Source organism: Anomaloglossus baeobatrachus, chromosome 11 (genome assembly GCF_048569485.1).
Source record: "Anomaloglossus baeobatrachus isolate aAnoBae1 chromosome 11, aAnoBae1.hap1, whole genome shotgun sequence".
Taxonomy (NCBI): Eukaryota; Metazoa; Chordata; class Amphibia; order Anura; family Aromobatidae; genus Anomaloglossus; species Anomaloglossus baeobatrachus.
Window position 1 is genome coordinate 6,655,044 of NC_134363.1, and position 20,156 is coordinate 6,675,199.

The 20,156-nt window shown below is 49.4% G+C and overlaps 1 protein-coding gene across 1 annotated transcript in view; it reads right to left on the reverse strand.

Moving 5' to 3' along the window:
* The window catches only part of LOC142256452 (ephrin type-A receptor 8-like), a 169,717-nt gene that overhangs the window by 23,446 nt on the left and 126,115 nt on the right, over positions 1–20,156 (reverse strand). The window contains exons 8-10 of the mRNA XM_075328138.1: positions 13,417–13,513; positions 12,380–12,447; positions 11,895–12,020 (exon numbers count right to left, since the gene is read on the reverse strand). Coding sequence (XP_075184253.1) covers positions 11,895–12,020; positions 12,380–12,447; positions 13,417–13,513 — 291 coding nt within the window. The remainder of the gene's footprint in view (positions 1–11,894; positions 12,021–12,379; positions 12,448–13,416; positions 13,514–20,156) is intronic.

Below are 20,156 nucleotides of genomic sequence, written 5' to 3' on the forward strand. Positions count from 1 at the left end.
GGGGATAGAAGGAGAGGTGCACCAAGAACTACTGGTGAGAATAGAAGAGGCGCATCATGTACAACTGGTGAGAAGAGAGGAGGCGCACCATGTACTACTGGTGAGAAGAGAGGAGGTGCACCAAGAACTACTGGTAAGAAGAGAAGAGGCGCACCATGTACTACTGGTGAGAAGAGAGGAGGCGCACCATGTACTACTGGTAAGAAGAGAAGAGGCGCACCATGTACTACTGGGGATAGGAGAAGCCCACCAAGTACTACTGGTAAGAAGAGAAGAAGCGCACCATGTACTACTGGTGAGAAGAGAAGAGGCGCACCATGTACTACTGGGGATAGGAGGAGAAGCCCACCAAGTACTACTGGTGAGAAGAGAGGAGGCGCACCATGTACTACTGGGGATAGGAGGAGAAGCCCACCAAGTACTACTGGTAAGAAGAGAAGAGGCGCAGCATGTACTACTGGTGAGAAAAGAGGAGGCGCACCATGTACTACTGGTGAGAAAAGAGGAGGCGCACCATGTACTACTGGTGAGAAGAGAGGAGGTGCACCATGTACTACTGGTGAGAAGAGAAGAGGCGCACCATGTACTACTGGTGAGAAGAGAGGAGGCGCACCATGTACTACTGGTGAAAAGAGAGGAGGCGCACCATGTACTACTGGTGAGAAGAGAGGAGGCGCACCATGTACTACTGGTAAGAAGAGAAGAGGCGCAGCATGTACTACTGGGGATAGGAGGAGAAGCCCACCAAGTATTACTGGTAAGAAGAGAAGAAGCGCACCATGTACTACTTGTGAGAAGAGAAGAGGCGCACCATGTACTACTGGTGAGAAGAAAGGAGGCGCACCATGTACTACTGGTGAGAAGAGAGGAGGCGCACCATGTACTACTGGTAAGAAGAGAAGAGGCGTAGCATGTACTACTGGGGATAGGAGGAGAAGCCCACCAAGTACTACTGGTAAGAAGAGAAGAAGCGCACCATGTACTACTGGTGAGAAGAGAAGAGGCGCACCATGTACTACTGGTGAGAAGAAAGGAGGCGCACCATGTACTACTGGTGAGAAGAGAGGAGGCGCACCATGTACTACTGGTAAGAAGAGAAGAGGCGCACCATGTACTACTGGGGATAGGAGGAGAAGAGGCGCACCATGTACTACTGGGGATAGGAGGAGAAGCCCACCAAGTACTACTGGTGAGAAGAGAGGAGGCGCACCAAGAACTACTGGTGAGAAGAGAAGAAGCGCACCATGTACTACTGGTGAGAAGAGAAGAGGCGCACCAAGAACTACTGGTGAGAATAGAATAGGCGCATCATGTACAACTGGTGAGAAAAGAGGAGGCGCACCATGTACTACTGGTGAGAAGAGAGGAGGCGCACCATGTACTACTGGTAAGAAGAGAAGAGGCGCACCATGTACTACTGGGGATAGGAGGAGAAGCCCACCAAGTACTACTGGTGAGAAGAGAGGAGGCACACCATGTACTACTGGTGAGAAGAGAGGAGGTGCACCAAGAACTACTGGTGAGAAGAGAAGAAGCGCACCATGTACTACTGGTGAGAAGAGAAGAGGCGCACCATGTACTACTGGTGAGAAGAGAGGAGGTGCACCAAGAACTACTGGTGAGAAGAGAATAGGCGCACCAAGAACTACTGGTGAGAAGAGAAGAGGCGCACCATGTACTACTGGTGAGAAGAGAAGAGGCGCACCATGTACTACTGGTGAAAAGAGAGGAGGCACACCAAGTACTACTGGTGAGCAGAGAGGTGGCGCACCATGTACTACTGGTGAGAAGAGAAGAGGCACACCATGTACTACTGGTGAGAAGAGAGGAGGCGCACCATGTACTACTGGTGAGCAGAGAGAAGAGAAGTGCACCAAGTACTACTGGTGAGCAAAGAGGAGGCGCACCATGTACTACTGGGGATAGGAGGAGAAGTGCACCAAGTGCTACTGGTGAGCAGAGAGGAGGCGCACCATGTACTACTGGTGAGAAGAGAAGAGGCGCACCATGTACTACTGGTAAGCAGAGAGGCGGCGTATCATGTACTACTGGTGAGCAGAGAGGAGACGCACCATGTACTACTGGGGATAGGAGGAGAAGCGCGCCAAGTACTTCTCGTGAGAAGAGAAGAGGCGCACTATGTACTACTGGTGAGAAGAAAGGAGGCATACCATGTACTACTGGTGAGAAGAGAGGAGGTGCACCATGTACTACTGGGGATAGGAGGAGACGTGCACCAAGTACTACTGGTGAGAAGAGAGGAGGCGCACCAAGTACTACTGGGGATAGGAGGAGAAGCGCACCATGTACTACTGGTGAGAGGAGAGGAGGTGCACCATGTACTACTGGGGATAGGAGGAGAAGCGCACCAAGTACTACTGGTGAGAAGAGAGGAGGCGCACCAAGAACTACTGGTGAGAAGAGAAGAAGCGCACCATGTACTACTGGTGAGAAGAGAAGAGGCGCACCATGTACTACTGGTGAAAAGAGAGGAGGTGCACCAAGAACTACTGGTGAGAATAGAAGAGGCGCATCATGTACAACTGGTGAGAAAAGAGGAGGCGCACCATGTACTACTGGTGAGAAGAGAGGAGGTGCACCATGTACTACTGGTGAGAAGAGAGGAGGCGCACCATGTACTACTGGTAAGAAGAGAACAGGCGCACCATGTACTACTGGGGATAGGAGGAGAAGCCCACCAAGTACTACTGGTGAGAAGAGAGGAGGCGCACCATGTACTACTGGTGAGAAGAGAGGAGGTGCACCAAGAACTACTGGTGAGAAGAGAAGAAGCGCACCATGTACTACTGGTGAGAAGAGAAGAGGCGCACCATGTACTACTGGTGAGAAGAGAGGAGGTGCACCAAGAACTACTGGTGAGAAGAGAATAGGCGCACCAAGAACTACTGGTGAGAAGAGAAGAGGCGCACCATGTACTACTGGTGAGAAGAGAAGAGGCGCACCATGTACTACTGGTGAGAAGAGAAGAGGCGCACCATGTACTACTGGTGAGAAGAGAAGAGGCGCACCATGTACTACTGGTGAAAAGAGAGGAGGCGCACCATGTACTACTGGTGAGCAGAGAGGTGGCGCACCATGTACTACTGGTGAGAAGAGAAGAGGCGCACCATGTACTACTGGTGAGAAGAGAAGAGGCACACCATGTACTACTGGTGAGAAGAGAGGAGGCGCACCATGTACTACTGGTGAGCAGAGAGAAGAGAAGTGCACCAAGTACTACTGGTGAGCAAAGAGGAGGCGCACCATGTACTACTGGGGATAGGAGGAGAAGTGCACCAAGTGCTACTGGTGAGCAGAGAGGAGGCGCACCATGTACTACTGGTGAGAAGAGAAGAGGCGCACCATGTACTACTGGTGAAAAGAGAGGAGGCGCACCATGTACTACTGGTGAGAAGAGAGGAGGTGCACCAAGAACTACTGGTGAGAAGAGAATAGGCGCACCAAGAACTACTGGTGAGAAGAGAAGAGGCGCACCATGTACTACTGGTGAGAAGAGAAGAGGCGCACCATGTACTACTGGTGAAAAGAGAGGAGGCGCACCATGTACTACTGGTGAGCAGAGAGGCGGCGTATCATGTACTACTGGTGAGCAGAGAGGAGACGCACCATGTACTACTGGGGATAGGAGGAGAAGCGCGCCAAGTACTTCTCGTGAGAAGAGAAGAGGCGCACTATGTACTACTGGTGAGAAGAAAGGAGGCATACCATGTACTACTGGTGAGAAGAGAGGAGGTGCACCATGTACTACTGGGGATAGGAGGAGAAGTGCACCAAGTACTACTGGTGAGAAGAGAGGAGGCGCACCAAGTACTACTGGGGATAGGAGGAGAAGCGCACCATGTACTACTGGTGAGAGGAGAGGAGGTGCACCATGTACTACTGGGGATAGGAGGAGAAGCGCACCAAGCCCTACTGGTGAGAAGAGAAGAGGCGCACCAGTACTACTGGGTATAGGAGGAGAAGCGCACCAAGTACTACTGGTGAGAACAGAAAAGGCACACCATGTACTACTGGTGAGAAGAGAGGAGGTGCACCAAGAACTACTGGTGAGAAGAGAATAGGCGCACCAAGAACTACTGGTGAGAAGAGGCGCACCATGTACTACTGGTGAGAAGAGAAGAGGCGCACCATGTACTACTGGTGAAAAGAGAGGAGGCGCACCATGTACTACTGGTGAGCAGAGAGGTGGCGCACCATGTACTACTGGTGAGAAGAGAAGAGGCGCACCATGTACTACTGGTGAAAAGAGAGGAGGCACACCAAGTACTACTGGTGAGCAGAGAGGTGGCGCACCATGTACTACTGGTGAGAAGAGAAGAGGCACACCATGTACTACTGGTGAGAAGAGAGGAGGCGCACCATGTACTACTGGTGAGCAGAGAGAAGAGAAGTGCACCAAGTACTACTGGTGAGCAAAGAGGAGGCGCACCATGTACTACTGGGGATAGGAGGAGAAGTGCACCAAGAACTACTGGTGAGAAGAGAATAGGCGCACCAAGAACTACTGGTGAGAAGAGAAGAGGCGCACCATGTACTACTGGTGAGAAGAGAAGAGGCGCACCATGTACTACTGGTGAAAAGAGAAGAGGCGCACCATGTACTACTGGTGAGCAGAGAGGTGGCGCACCATGTACTACTGGTGAGAAGAGAAGAGGCGCACCATGTACTACTGGTGAGAAGAGAAGAGGCACACCATGTACTACTGGTGAGAAGAGAGGAGGCGCACCATGTACTACTGGTGAGCAGAGAGAAGAGAAGTGCACCAAGTACTACTGGTGAGCAAAGAGGAGGCGCACCATGTACTACTGGGGATAGGAGGAGAAGTGCACCAAGTGCTACTGGTGAGCAGAGAGGAGGCGCACCATGTACTACTGGTGAGAAGAGAAGAGGCGCACCATGTACTACTGGTGAAAAGAGAGGAGGCGCACCATGTACTACTGGTGAGAAGAGAGGAGGTGCACCAAGAACTACTGGTGAGAAGAGAATAGGCGCACCAAGAACTATTGGTGAAAAGAGAAGAGGCGCACCATGTACTACTGGTGAGAAGAGAAGAGGCGCACCATGTACTACTGGTGAAAAGAGAGGAGGCGCACCATGTACTACTGGTGAGCAGAGAGGCGGCGCATTATGTACTACTGGTGAGAAGAGAAGAGGCGCACCATGTACTACTGGTGAAAAGAGAGGAGGCACACCAAGTACTACTGGTGAGCAGAGAGGTGGCGCACCATGTACTACTGGTGAGAAGAGAAGAGGCACACCATGTACTACTGGTGAGAAGAGAGGAGGCGCACCATGTACTACTGGTGAGCAGAGAGAAGAGAAGTGCACCAAGTACTACTGGTGAGCAAAGAGGAGGCGCACCATGTACTACTGGGGATAGGAGGAGAAGTGCACCAAGTGCTACTGGTGAGCAGAGAGGAGGCGCACCATGTACTACTGGTGAGAAGAGAAGAGGCGCAATATGTACTACTGGTGAAAAGAGAGGAGGCGCACCATGTACTACTGGTGAGCAGAGAGGCGGCGTATCATGTACTACTGGTGAGCAGAGAGGAGACGCACCATGTACTACTGGGGATAGGAGGAGAAGCGCGCCAAGTACTTCTCGTGAGAAGAGAAGAGGCGCACTATGTACTACTGGTGAGAAGAAAGGAGGCATACCATGTACTACTGGTGAGAAGAGAGGAGGTGCACCATGTACTACTGGGGATAGGAGGAGAAGTGCACCAAGTACTACTGGTGAGAAGAGAGGAGGCGCACCAAGTACTACTGGGGATAGGAGGAGAAGCGCACCATGTACTACTGGTGAGAGGAGAGGAGGTGCACCATGTACTACTGGGGATAGGAGGAGAAGCGCACCAAGCCCTACTGGTGAGAAGAGAAGAGGCGCACCAAGTACTACTGGGTATAGGAGGAGAAGCGCACCAAGTACTACTGGTGAGAACAGAAAAGGCACACCATGTACTACTGGTGAGAAGAGAGGAGGTGCACCAAGAACTACTGGTGAGAAGAGAATAGGCGCACCAAGAACTACTGGTGAGAAGAGAAGAGGCGCACCATGTACTACTGGTGAGAAGAGAAGAGGCGCACCATGTACTACTGGTGAAAAGAGAGGAGGCGCACCATGTACTACTGGTGAGCAGAGAGGTGGCGCACCATGTACTACTGGTGAGAAGAGAAGAGGCGCACCATGTACTACTGGTGAAAAGAGAGGAGGCACACCAAGTACTACTGGTGAGCAGAGAGGTGGCGCACCATGTACTACTGGTGAGAAGAGAAGAGGCACACCATGTACTACTGGTGAGAAGAGAGGAGGCGCACCATGTACTACTGGTGAGCAGAGAGAAGAGAAGTGCACCAAGTACTACTGGTGAGCAAAGAGGAGGCGCACCATGTACTACTGGGGATAGGAGGAGAAGTGCACCAAGTGCTACTGGTGAGCAGAGAGGAGGCGCACCATGTACTACTGGTGAGAAGAGAAGAGGCGCACCATGTACTACTGGTGAAAAGAGAGGAGGCGCACCATGTACTACTGGTGAGAAGAGAGGAGGTGCACCAAGAACTACTGGTGAGAAGAGAATAGGCGCACCAAGAACTACTGGTGAGAAGAGAAGAGGCGCACCATGTACTACTGGTGAGAAGAGAAGAGGCGCACCATGTACTACTGGTGAAAAGAGAGGAGGCGCACCATGTACTACTGGTGAGCAGAGAGGCGGCGCACCATGTACTACTGGTGAGAAGAGAAGAGGCGCATCATGTACTACTGGTGAAAAGAGAGGAGGCACACCAAGTACTACTGGTGAGCAGAGAGGTGGCGCACCATGTACTACTGGTGAGAAGAGAAGAGGCACACCATGTACTACTGGTGAGAAGAGAGGAGGCGCACCATGTACTACTGGTGAGCAGAGAGAAGAGAAGTGCACCAAGTACTACTGGTGAGCAAAGAGGAGGCGCACCATGTACTACTGGGGATAGGAGGAGAAGTGCACCAAGTGCTACTGGTGAGCAGAGAGGAGGCGCACCATGTACTACTGGTGAGAAGAGAAGAGGCGCACCATGTACTACTGGTGAAAAGAGAGGAGGCGCACCATGTACTACTGGTGAGCAGAGAGGCGGCGTATCATGTACTACTGGGGATAGGAGGAGAAGCGCACCAAGCCCTACTGGTGAGAAGAGAAGAGGCGCACCAAGAACTACTGGGGATAGGAGGAGAAGCGCACCAAGTACTACTGGTGAGAAGAGAGGAGGCGCACCAAGTACTACTGGGGATAGGAGGAGAAGCGCACCATGTACTACTGGTGAGAGGAGAGGAGGTGCACCATGTACTACTGGGGATAGGAGGAGAAGCGCACCAAGCCCTACTGGTGAGAAGAGAAGAGGCGCACCAAGTACTACTGGGTATAGGAGGAGAAGCGCACCAAGTACTACTGGTGAGAACAGAAAAGGCACACCATGTACTACTGGTGAGAAGAGAGGAGGTGCACCAAGAACTACTGGTGAGAAGAGAATAGGCGCACCAAGAACTACTGGTGAGAAGAGAAGAGGCGCACCATGTACTACTGGTGAGAAGAGAAGAGGCGCACCATGTACTACTGGTGAAAAGAGAGGAGGCGCACCATGTACTACTGGTGAGCAGAGAGGTGGCGCACCATGTACTACTGGTGAGAAGAGAAGAGGCACACCATGTACTACTGGTGAGAAGAGAGGAGGCGCACCATGTACTACTGGTGAGCAGAGAGAAGAGAAGTGCACCAAGTACTACTGGTGAGCAAAGAGGAGGCGCACCATGTACTACTGGGGATAGGAGGAGAAGTGCACCAAGTGCTACTGGTGAGCAGAGAGGAGGCGCAACATGTACTACTGGTGAGAAGAGAAGAGGCGCACCATGTACTACTGGTGAAAAGAGAGGAGGCGCACCATGTACTACTGGTGAGAAGAGAGGAGGTGCACCAAGAACTACTGGTGAGAAGAGAATAGGCGCACCAAGAACTACTGGTGAGAAGAGAAGAGGCGCACCATGTACTACTGGTGAGAAGAGAAGAGGCGCACCATGTACTACTGGTGAAAAGAGAGGAGGCGCACCATGTACTACTGGTGAGCAGAGAGGCGGCGCACCATGTACTACTGGTGAGAAGAGAAGAGGCGCATCATGTACTACTGGTGAAAAGAGAGGAGGCACACCAAGTACTACTGGTGAGCAGAGAGGTGGCGCACCATGTACTACTGGTGAGAAGAGAAGAGGCACACCATGTACTACTGGTGAGAAGAGAGGAGGCGCACCATGTACTACTGGTGAGCAGAGAGAAGAGAAGTGCACCAAGTACTACTGGTGAGCAAAGAGGAGGCGCACCATGTACTACTGGGGATAGGAGGAGAAGTGCACCAAGTGCTACTGGTGAGCAGAGAGGAGGCGCACCATGTACTACTGGTGAGAAGAGAAGAGGCGCACCATGTACTACTGGTGAAAAGAGAGGAGGCGCACCATGTACTACTGGTGAGCAGAGAGGCGGCGTATCATGTACTACTGGTGAGCAGAGAGGAGACGCACCATGTACTACTGGGGATAGGAGGAGAAGCGCGCCAAGTACTTCTCGTGAGAAGAGAAGAGGCGCACTATGTACTACTGGTGAGAAGAAAGGAGGCATACCATGTACTACTGGTGAGAAGAGAGGAGGTGCACCATGTACTACTGGGGATAGGAGGAGAAGTGCACCAAGTACTACTGGTGAGAAGAGAGGAGGCGCACCAAGTACTACTGGGGATAGGAGGAGAAGCGCACCATGTACTACTGGTGAGAGGAGAGGAGGTGCACCATGTACTACTGGGGATAGGAGGAGAAGCGCACCAAGCCCTACTGGTGAGAAGAGAGGAGGTGCACCATGTACTACTGGGGATAGGAGGAGAAGTGCACCAAGTACTACTGGTGAGCAGAGAGGAGGCGCACCATGTACTACTGGTGAGAGGAGAGGAGGTGCACCATGTACTACTGGGGATAGGAGGAGAAGCGCACCAAGTACTACTGGTGAGAAGAGAGGAGGCGCACCAAGTACTACTGGGGATAGGAGGAGAAGCGCACCATGTACTACTGGTGAGAGGAGAGGAGGTGCACCATGTACTACTGGGGATAGGAGGAGAAGCGCACGAAGCCCTACTGGTGAGAAGAGAAGAGGCGCACCAAGAACTACTGGGGATAGGAGGAGAAGCGCACCAAGTACTACTGGTGAGAAGAGAGGAGGCGCACCAAGTACTACTGGGGATAGGAGGAGAAGCGCACCATGTACTACTGGTGAGAGGAGAGGAGGTGCACCATGTACTACTGGGGATAGGAGGAGAAGCGCACCAAGCCCTACTGGTGAGAAGAGAAGAGGCGCACCAAGTACTACTGGGGATAGGAGGAGAAGCGCACCAAGTACTACTGGTGAGAACAGAAAAGGCGCACCATGTACTACTGGAGATAGGAGCAGAGGCGCACCAAATAGTACTGGGGATAGAAGTGTGGCGCCCCTAAGGCTTCAATCGCCACAGAGGTACTGCACCTCAGTCAGAGATGTGGGACCCCTTCCCTGGTAAGGAGGAGGCTGCAGACTGCAATACACACACTCACACCTGATTTAGCTACACCCCATTAGGCCGTGGGGAGGGCGAGTTGCTCCTTTGGAAGAAAAACAATCCCAAATCAGTCTGGAGGGGGGTTAGTTAGTGGGTGGACACTTAGAACTGTGTGGAGAAAGTGAAACTAGCCAGAGCAAGTCAGGAGGAGAATGGAGTAGGACGTGGAGGAGACAGGTCCTAGGGGACTTGAGCTGAAGAAGCTCACCCTAGGACCAAAAGGAAAGAGAAAAGGTGCTACAGCCCACAGGAAGTGCACCATACACCCGTGGCCTCGATCCACAGCCGGCATACTGGTGTGGAGGGACTTCGCCGCAAAGGGGACCGACCCCTCAACTAGTGGAGAACTACAAGGCTCAGCTAGCAAACCAGAGGCTGAGGTTACTGCATGTACCAAAGCCACATCCACACACATCCAATGAAAAGGTGACCACATAGGGCCAAGGGATAGAGCTTCAAGCCACCTGACAGGGTCCGCGGACAGCGGCTCGGGGCTCTGTGTGTGAGGGTGCAGGGCAGGAGGGAGAAGCCAGCGCAGGAAGTCGACCAGGGAAGGTATACAGAAGGGAACACATGGTTGTGCCTCCGAACTATCCGGGGATCGGCTGGAGCCCATCACAGCAGGACTCAGCACTCCAAGGGCAGCATTTGACCGGTCATGTGAACCAGGAACTTTCAACAGTGAGTAAAATCTTGAGACTGCATCCCTGTGTAGCCCAGTTATTTGCCTGTGCCAACGACCCTGCACCCCGCCCTTACATCTCCACCATTGTTGAAGACTATTACTCCCAACAGCTCTGGGTTCCAGCTCTACCTGTGGAAAGGTATACCAACTCAGCTGCTTCAGCACCGACCCCCAGGGAGCTGAATAGCAGTGGTGGCACCTATCTTGCCTTATACCACAGGTGGCGTCACAAACTATAATCCCCTGTAAATAATCCCCACCATCATCTTAATTAAAACGACACCACCGGGGTCACGGAACCGGGCGCTGTCGTTGTGACATCCTCCGAGCAGAACAGAGCCGGCCCAGTAACGAGTGCCCCCAGGTCCCGGTGGAGTTGTCAGAAGTGCACCAAGTCCTACTGGTGAGAAGAGAAGAGGTGCACCAAGTACTATTGGGATAGGAAAGGTACGCCATGTACTACTGGTAAGAAGAGAGGAGGCGCACCATGTACTACTGGGGATAGGAGGAGAAGCGCACCAAGTACTACTGGGGATAGGAGGAGAAGCGCATCAAGTACTACCGGGGATAGGAGGAGGGGCGCACCAAGTACTACTAGGATAGGAGGAGAAGCGCACCAAGTCCTACTGGTGAGAAGAGAAGAGGCGCACAAAGTACTATTGGGGATAGGAAAGGTACGCCCTGTACTACTGGTAAGAAGAGAGGAGGCGCACCAAGTACTACTAGGATAGGAGGAGAAGCGCACCAAGTACTACTGGTGAGAAGAGAAGAGGCACACCAAGTACTACTGGGGATAGGAGGAGAGGTACGCCATATACTACTGGTGATAGGAAGAGAGGCGCCCCAAGTACTACTGGGTATAGGAGAAGAAGTTCGCCATGTACTACTGGGGATAGAAGGAGAAGCGCACCAAGTACTACTGATGATAGGAAGAGAGGCGCACCACGTAATACTGGGGAAAGGAGGAGAAGCGCACCAAGTACTACTGGGGATAGGAGTAGAAGCGCACCAAGTACTACTGGGGATAGGAGGAGAAGCGCACCAAGTACTACTGGGGATAGGAGGAGAAGCGCACCAAGTACTACTGGTGAGAAGAGAATAGGCGCACCAAGAATTACTGGGGATAGAAGGAGAGGTGCCTCGCGAACTACTGGGGATAGGAGGAGAGGTACCCCAAGTACTTCTGTTGATAGGAGGGGAGGTGCACCAAATACTACTGGTGATAGGAGGAGAGGTACACCAAGTACTACTGGTGATAGGAGGAGAGGTACACCAAGTACTACTGTTAATAGGAGGAGAGGTGTGCCAAGTACTACTGGTGATAGGAGGAGAGGTGCGCCAAGTACTACTGTTGATAGGAGGGGAGGTGCACCAAATACTACTGGTGATAGGAGGAGAGGTGCGCCAAGTACTACTGGTGATAGGAGGAGAGGTGCGCCATGTACTACTGTTAATAGGAGGAGAGGTGCGCCAAGTACTACTGGTGATAGGAGGAGAGGTGCGCCATGTACTACCTGGGATAGGAGGAGAGGTTAGCTCTAGCATACAGCAATACTTTGCATACAGCATAATGTGTACAAACCAGATCCAATTATCTTTTCAATCTTGATTCTAGAAGCCTCGATCTCACGAGCAAACTGAAGGACGGCATGGCAGGGATCCTCGTACGTGTGAGGATCAACATACAGCTTAGACTCTGCCAAAGTAACTGCAAGACATAGAAATGGGAGAGTCCATCACTGCTAGCGACGTTTTCTGTCTGAGACCAGAGTGGTGACCTGACGTGGTCCAGCCATCCCCCTCCGAGACCCGCAGAGTTGTAATAAACTTCTAATTATCCGCGTCCTCTACAGTCACACTCAGCCCCACGTCTGTCACAGTGGAGATTGGCATCAATATAATTTCAAAGGATATTTCTCGCTTGCTCTGGTGATTAGAGGAAGTCGAGATCCATTATTTCGTCTTTAGCTTCTGTAATTTTAATTCCTCAGCATGATAACTCCCAGCAATGGAAGCGACTAATGATATTACCTGATTTATCTTCTCCTCCTGCTGACTCCAACTTACTTTGTCCATTCTGGTAATGCATTTTCTCTTCATCAGAGTCCTGGAAAGCTTTGCTGTATCCACAGTGCCTATGGAAAGAGTCGCCAAGGAAAGAGACGGACAGCAGTCAGAAGAGGCTGCCTGAGAGCAGATACCGACACACATCCCCAGCCCGCTGTCCCGTCCCCGGCCCACAGTCTCCTCCCCGGCCCACAGTCTCCTCCCCGGCCCACAGTCTCCTCCCCGGCCCACAGTCTCCTCCCCGGCCCACAGTCTCCTCCCCGGCCCACAGTCTCCTCCCCGGCCCACAGTGTCCTCCCCGGCCCACAGTGTCCTCCCCGGCCCACAGTGTCCTCCCCGGCCCAAAGTCTCCTCCCCGGCCCACAGTCTCCTCCCCGGCCCACAGTCTCCTCCCCGGCCCACAGTCTCCTCCCCGGCCCACAGTCTCCTCCCCGGCCCACAGTCTCCTCCCCGGCCCACAGTCTCCTCCCCGGCCCACAGTCTCCTCCCCGGCCCACAGTCTCCTCCCCGGCCCACAGTCTCCTCCCCGGCCCACAGTCTCCTCCCCGGCCCACAGTCTCCTCCCCGGCCCACAGTCTCCTCCCCGGCCCACAGTCTCCTCCCCGGCCCACAGTCTCCTCCCCGGCCCACAGTCTCCTCCCCGGCCCACAGTCTCCTCCCCGGCCCACAGTCTCCTCCCCGGCCCACAGTCTCCTCCCCGGCCCACAGTCTCCTCCCCGGCCCACAGTCTCCTCCCCGGCCCACAGTGTCATCCCCGGCCCACAGTCTCCTCCCCGGCCCACAGTCTCCTCCCCGGCCCACAGTCTCCTCCCCAGCCCACAGTCTCCTCCCCGGCCCACAGTCTCCTCCCCGGCCCACAGTCTCCTCCCCGGCCCACAGTCTCCTCCCCGGCCCACAGTCTCCTCCCCGGCCCACAGTCTCATCCCCGGCACACAGTCTCCTCCCCGGCCCACAGTCTCATCCCCGGCACACAGTCTCCTCCCCGGCCCACAGTCTCCTCCCCGGCCCACAGTCTCCTCCCCGGCCCACAGTCTCACCGTTTCTTACAGATCAGCACAGCAAGGAGAATAACAAGTCCAGTAATTAATGTCAGGCAAATCCAGACAATCGTCATGGTGTCATATCTAAGAGCCACTGAGACATAATAACAATGTAAAACCATTTATATGAGTGCAAGTATAATAACTATGCATAATATATTACAGTAAATAAGGGGCAGATATGACTACACATAACATATATAATATAATGGGCAGATACGGAGTATAATAACTGCATAACATATTACAGTATATAACGGGCGGATATGGAGTATAATGACTACACATAACATATTAAAGTATATAATGGGCCAATATGCAGTATGATAACTATGCATAATGTATTACAGTATATAATGGGCCGATATGGCGTAAGATAACTATGCATAATGTATTACAGTATATAAAAGGCAGATTTGGAATATAATGATTACACATAACATAATACAATATGTAACGGGCAGATATGCGGTATAATGGCTATACATAACATATTACAGTATATAACGGGCAGAAATAGAGTATGACTACACATGACATACTGTAATACATTATGCATAGTTATCAAACTCCATATATGCCTGTTATATACTGTAATAACAGGCAGATATGGAATATAATGACTACACAACATATTACAGTATATAATTGGCAGATATGGAGTATAACAACTATGCACAACATATTACAGTATATAATGGGCAGATATGGAGTATGATAACTATGCATAATGTATTACAGTATATAACAGGCAGATTTGGAATATAATGACTACACATAACAAATTACAGTATATAATTGGCAAATAACTATGATAACTATGCATAATGTATTACAGTATATAATGGGTAGATATGGGGTATAATGCCTACACAAAACATATTACAGTATATAATGGGCAGATATGGATTATACATCACATTATCGTATATAACGGGCAGATATGGGGTATAATGACTACACAACATATTACAGTACATAATTGGCAGATAACTATAACTATGCATAATGTATTACAGTATACAATGGGCAGATATGGGGTATAATGACTACACATAACATATTACAGTATAAAACGGGCAGATATGGAGTATAATGATTACACATGCAGTGAAGGAAATAAGTATTTGATCCCTTGCTGATTTTATTAGTTTGCACACTGACAAATACATGAACAGTCTACAATTTTAAGGGTCGGTTAATTTTAATGGTTAGAGATAGAATATCCAAAATAAAATCCAGAAAATCGCATTGTATAAATTATACAAATGTATTTGCATTGTGCAGAGAGTAATAAGTATCTGATCCCTCTGGCAAACAAGACTTCATACTTGGTGGCCGTCCCCTTGTTGGCCGCCCAGCAGTCAGTTTTGTAGTTGATGATGAGGTTTGATGTCACGAGGAATTTTGCTCCTCTCCTCTTTGCAGATCATCTTTAAATCATTAAGATTTTGAGGCTGTCACTTGGCAGCTTGGCGCTTCAGCTCCTTCATAAGTTTTCTATGGGATTCAGGTCTGGAGACTGGCTAGGCCACTCCATGACCTTAATGTGCTTCTTTTTGAGCCACGCCTTTGTTGCCTTGGCTGTATGTTTTGGGTCATTATCATGCTGGAAGACCCAGCCACGACCCATTTTTAATGTCCTGGCGAAGGGAAGGAGATTGTCCCTCAGGATTTTATGGTACATCCATTGTCCCATTGATGCGGTGAAGTAGTCCTGTGCCCTTAGCAGAGAAACACCCCCAAAACATAATGTTTCCACCTTCATGTTTGAAAGTGGGGATGTGTTCTTTGGGTCATAGACAGCATTTCTTTTCCTCCAAACATGGCGATTTGAGTTAAGGTCCGGCTGCACATAGGCCTTCAAGTTCAGACGGGCCTGCTGCACATGGGCCTTCTTGAGATGGGCTGGCTGCACATGGGCCTTCTTTAGACGGGCCGGCTGAACATGGGCCTTTTTGAGCCGTGGGACTTTGGGGGCACTGCAGTATTTTAAGATATTACGGCGTAATGTGTTACCTATGGTTTTCTTGGTGACAGTGGTCCCAGCTGCCTTGAGATCAGTAACAAGTTTCCCCCGTGTAGTTTTTGGCTGATCTCTTACCTTCCTCATGATCCTGGAGACCCCATGAATTGAGATTTTACATGGAGCCCCACATCGATGGCGATTGACACTCATTTTGTATTTCTTCCATTGTCTTACTATTGCACCAACAGTTTCTCCTCACCCAGCATCTTACATATGGATTTGTAGCCCATTCCAGCCTTGTGCAGGTCTATGGTCTTCTCCATTCCATCCTTGTAAAAAAGCTAGAAAAGAGAAGCGCTGATAGGGTTTTACCAGATTAAACACACGGTTAGCAAATGGTAAATGCACTCACCGATTGAGGTTGTGAGAGGTCACAACCACCACAGATAGCATGAGATAATGGCGGCTGCTGCGGCCCCACGTGTTTCAGACTTCAAAGTGGAGAGGGAGAAGGGGTTAAACCTGCGCAATCCGCCAGTAATACAGAAGGAGATGTTGATAAATTAAACAATCTTTTATTCCATGGGTCTACGCGTTTCAAGGTCTAAGACCTCTTCTTCAGGACCAGTAAATCAACACTACATGTACAGAGAGATGAACCCTTTTATACATATGGTATCCACAAAAGGAGGCGGTACTTTGTGGATACCATATGTATAAAAGGGTTCATCTCTCTGTACATGTAGTGTTGATTTACTGGTCCTGAAGAAGAGGTCTTAGACCTTGAAACGCGTAGACCCATGGAATAACAGATTGTTTAATTTATCAACATCTCCTTCTGTATTACTGGCGGATTGCGCGGGTTTAACCCCTTCTCCCTCGCCATTCCATCCTTGTGCAGGTCTATGGTCTTCTCCATTCCAGCCTTGTGCAGGTCTATGGTCTTCTCCATTCCTGCCTTGTGCAGGTCTATGATCTTCTCCATTCCATCCTTGTGCAGGTCTATGGTCTTCTCCATTCCTGCCTTGTGCAGGTCTATGGTCCTCTCCATTCCAGCCTTGTGCAGGTCTATGATCTTCTCCATTCCAGCCTTGTGCAGGTCTATGATCTTCTCCATTCCAGCCTTGTGCAGGTCTATGATCTTCTCCATTCCAGCCTTGTGCAGGTCTATGGTCTTCTCCATTCCAGCCTTGTGCAGGTCTATGGTCTTCTCCATTCCAGCCTTGTGCAGGTCTATGGTCTTGCCCGTGACTCTCTGGTCGCATGTTGTAGAGGTTAGAGTCTGACTGATTAATGGAGTCTGTGGACAGGAGGCTTTATACAGGGGACAAGGTAAGAGCCGTCTGTAATGCAGGGAACGAGGGGATTAGGAGCGTCTAAGTGTCTGTAGGAGCCAGAACTCTTAATGGTTGGTAGGGATCAAATTCTTATTTCTCTCTGCAAAATGCAAATACATTTATATAATTTATACAATGTGATTTTCTGGATTTTATTTTGAATATTCTTTCACTGTTAAAATTAACCCTTAAAATTATAGACTGTTCATGTCTTTGTTGATGGGAAACGTACACAATCAGCAAGGGATCCAATACTTATTTCCTTCACTATAGCATTGAACAGTATATAATGGGCAGATATGGAGTATAATGATTATATAGTATGTAGCAGGCAAACATGGAGTATAATGACTACACATCACATACTAAAGTATATAACAGGGGCAGATATGGAGTATAATGACTATAGATCACATATGACAGTATATAATGGGTATATGGCATATAATGAGTACACCTAGCAAATTACAATATATAACAGGCAGATATGGAGTGTATATAACGTAGTATGTGATGTTTGGTCATTATACTCCATCTCTGCTTCTGTTATATACTGTAATAAATGATGTATAGTCGTCATGCTCCATATCCGCCCATCATATACTGTGATGTATAGCTATTATACTACATTATACTCCCTTATATACCATAGTATGTGATGTTTAGTCATTATACTCTAAATTTGCCTGTTATATACTGTAATATGTGATTGTGTGATGTCGGAGAAGGACAATCAACAGAGCAAGAGATGGGTGAACAATCCCAAGAACCTTTATTACATGCAAACCGAAAGGTCTATAAAACAATCCACTACACCGAGGGTAGAATAGTCCAGGAACACAGATATAGTCCAGTAATGGGATAAATGCCCGGAGATGAGGGGCACGATCCTCCAGTTGTCTCTTTTCCAGGGTAATCATGGTTCACAAGTCTATCTGGAGGGCTGGCCGTAGCATCAGCATCCCACAAAGGATGAATCTTACTGTTTCTGACCTTGTCCTCCTCTGGCCCAATCCTTATAGCCAGGGGTCGGTAGACAGTTTGGATGGTTTTCAGGCCCCCCAGACCTAGGGACGGAGGCTCTACAGGGGGTGATTTTCAGCATTTGGAGAGCAGTCAGGAACTGTCAGCAGGGGTTCATCAAGAACCAGACACATCCTGGCTGCAGGTGGTAACTGAGCTAATATGATTAAGACCCTAGACAAGACTGGGAAAACACAGAACAACAAGGCAACACTGCTAAAATAAGTAAAAATATACATAAAATAATACCCAGCATATCACACCATCATAGTGATCGATAATTATTACACTCCATGTCTGCCCCTTGGATACCGTAATATCTGATATATTGTCATTATACTCCGTATCTGACTGTTATATACTGTAGCATGTGATCTATAATCATTATACTCCATATCTTCCCCTTTTAATCTGATATATAGTCAATATATTACATATCTGCCCCTTATATACTGTAGATTTTTTGTTTGTTTTTTTAATCGCTTTCATCTTGATCTCGAGCCATGGTGATTCCATGGATGAACGCTCTGTCGGAAGATCGATCTTGTGCAGCCTCGACATGTCCACCAGGGTCTTCTCTGCCATTATCTTGATAGTATCAGGCCATCATGATGCTGGTCTTCCTCTTCACATTGCTCCTCCTATTATTTCACCATGATGTCCTTCTCCACTGATTACTCTCTTCGTATGAGGAGTATAGGGGTCATACCTTTGGTGATCCTTGCTTCAAGTGATATGTGGGGCTTGATTTGTTCCAGAATTAATTTGCTTTATCTTTTTACCATCCATGGTAGTGATAACATCCTTCTCCAGAACCACATTTCACATCCTTGTTGATGATTCGTCCAGAAATTTTGATTCCTCCTTCTTTTGGCAAGTCCAGCCTTTTTGAAAATAGCATCTGCATGTGATTTGAAGAGAAATGGTGGTCAGATGCCGCCTTGTCTGACGCCTTGCTCTACTTGGAACCATGCTGATTCACCATGTTCCATTCAGACTGTTGCTTTTTGATCGAAGTAAGGCTATGTGCGCACGTTGCGTAAATACATGCAGTTACGCTGCGCTTTGTAGCGCAGCGTAACTGCACGCGTCCTGCGTCCCCTGCACAGTCTATGGAGATTGTGCAGGGGCCGTGCACACGTGGCGTCTTAGAGCACAGCGCTTCGGCTGCTGCCTGAAGCGCTGCGTTCTAAGAAGTGACATGTCACTTCTTCCGTGCGCTTTGCCGGCAGCTCCTGCTCTGTCTATGGCAGGAGCTGCAGGCAGAGCGCATGGAATCGGCTTTTTTTTTTCTCTACGGACATTTTCTGCAGCGATTTGAAACGCACGTGTGCTCTTCAGATCGCTGCAGAAATTTCTGCAGGGCTAGTACGCAACGTGCGCACATAGCCTAAAGGTTCCTGATGAGGCTGATCAGATGGTTCAGACCCATATCCTTCATGGTATTCCAAAGTTTCTGGTGATCAACACTGTCAAAAGCTTTGCTGTAGTCGATGAAGCAGACATTGATCTCATGGTTACATTCTTTGGCCTGTTCCATCGTACATCTAATGTTAGCAGTTCCATCTCCTGTTCCTCGGTCTTTTCTGACTCCTGCTTGTTCCTCTGGCTCTTTGTCACTGTAAGGCTGGAGTCATCTCTGTAGGATCTTCAGTAGTAGTTTGCTATCATGAAGTCTGAGCATGATAGTCCTTCAGTTTTCCCAGTCAGTGGTATCTCCCTTCTTTGGAATAGGAATATACACCGATCTTGTTCAGTCCTTTGGCCATTCACCAGTTGACCATATTTGTTGACACAGGGGTATGATGACATTTGCTGCGGCTTCAGAAGACTATTTGCTGCATTGGAATATTGTCACATCCAGGTGCTCTGTTGTTTGACAGAAGCTTTATCACAGCAATGACTTTGTCTCATAAGATGTTCATTTACAGTCCTGTATCACTGAGTCGTTCTTGTAGAGAGGCTCCGTGTAGTCTTTCCTTCTTCCCTTGCTCTGTCTTGGCTCAGTTTGTTTCTGTTGGCGTCTTTCAGTATTCCCACTATTGGTCGAAGCTTTCCTCGTATCACTTTGAACTTTTGGTGCCTTCCTAGTCTTGCTCTTCAGATGGTCTTTTTCTATCTCTGTACATAACTTTTGGTTAAGAAAATTCTATGCTTGATTGGCTCTTTAGTCTTTTACTGATGTTGTCTGTGTCTTGCTTGTTACCTTTTGCAGTTCCTCTTCCTTCAGTGATCCCTAGGGTCAGTTCTGTTAATCAAGCCTGTGGGGGGTTTCTTCTGCCTCTTGTTTATTGTTTTTCTGGCTTTTTCAGTAAAAATAGTCTTTATATGTGTCTATCATTCTTCAGAATTTTTTAAGTGTCCAGAGATATAAATTGGTTCCGAAAAACCTCCGGTAAGTTGGTTAA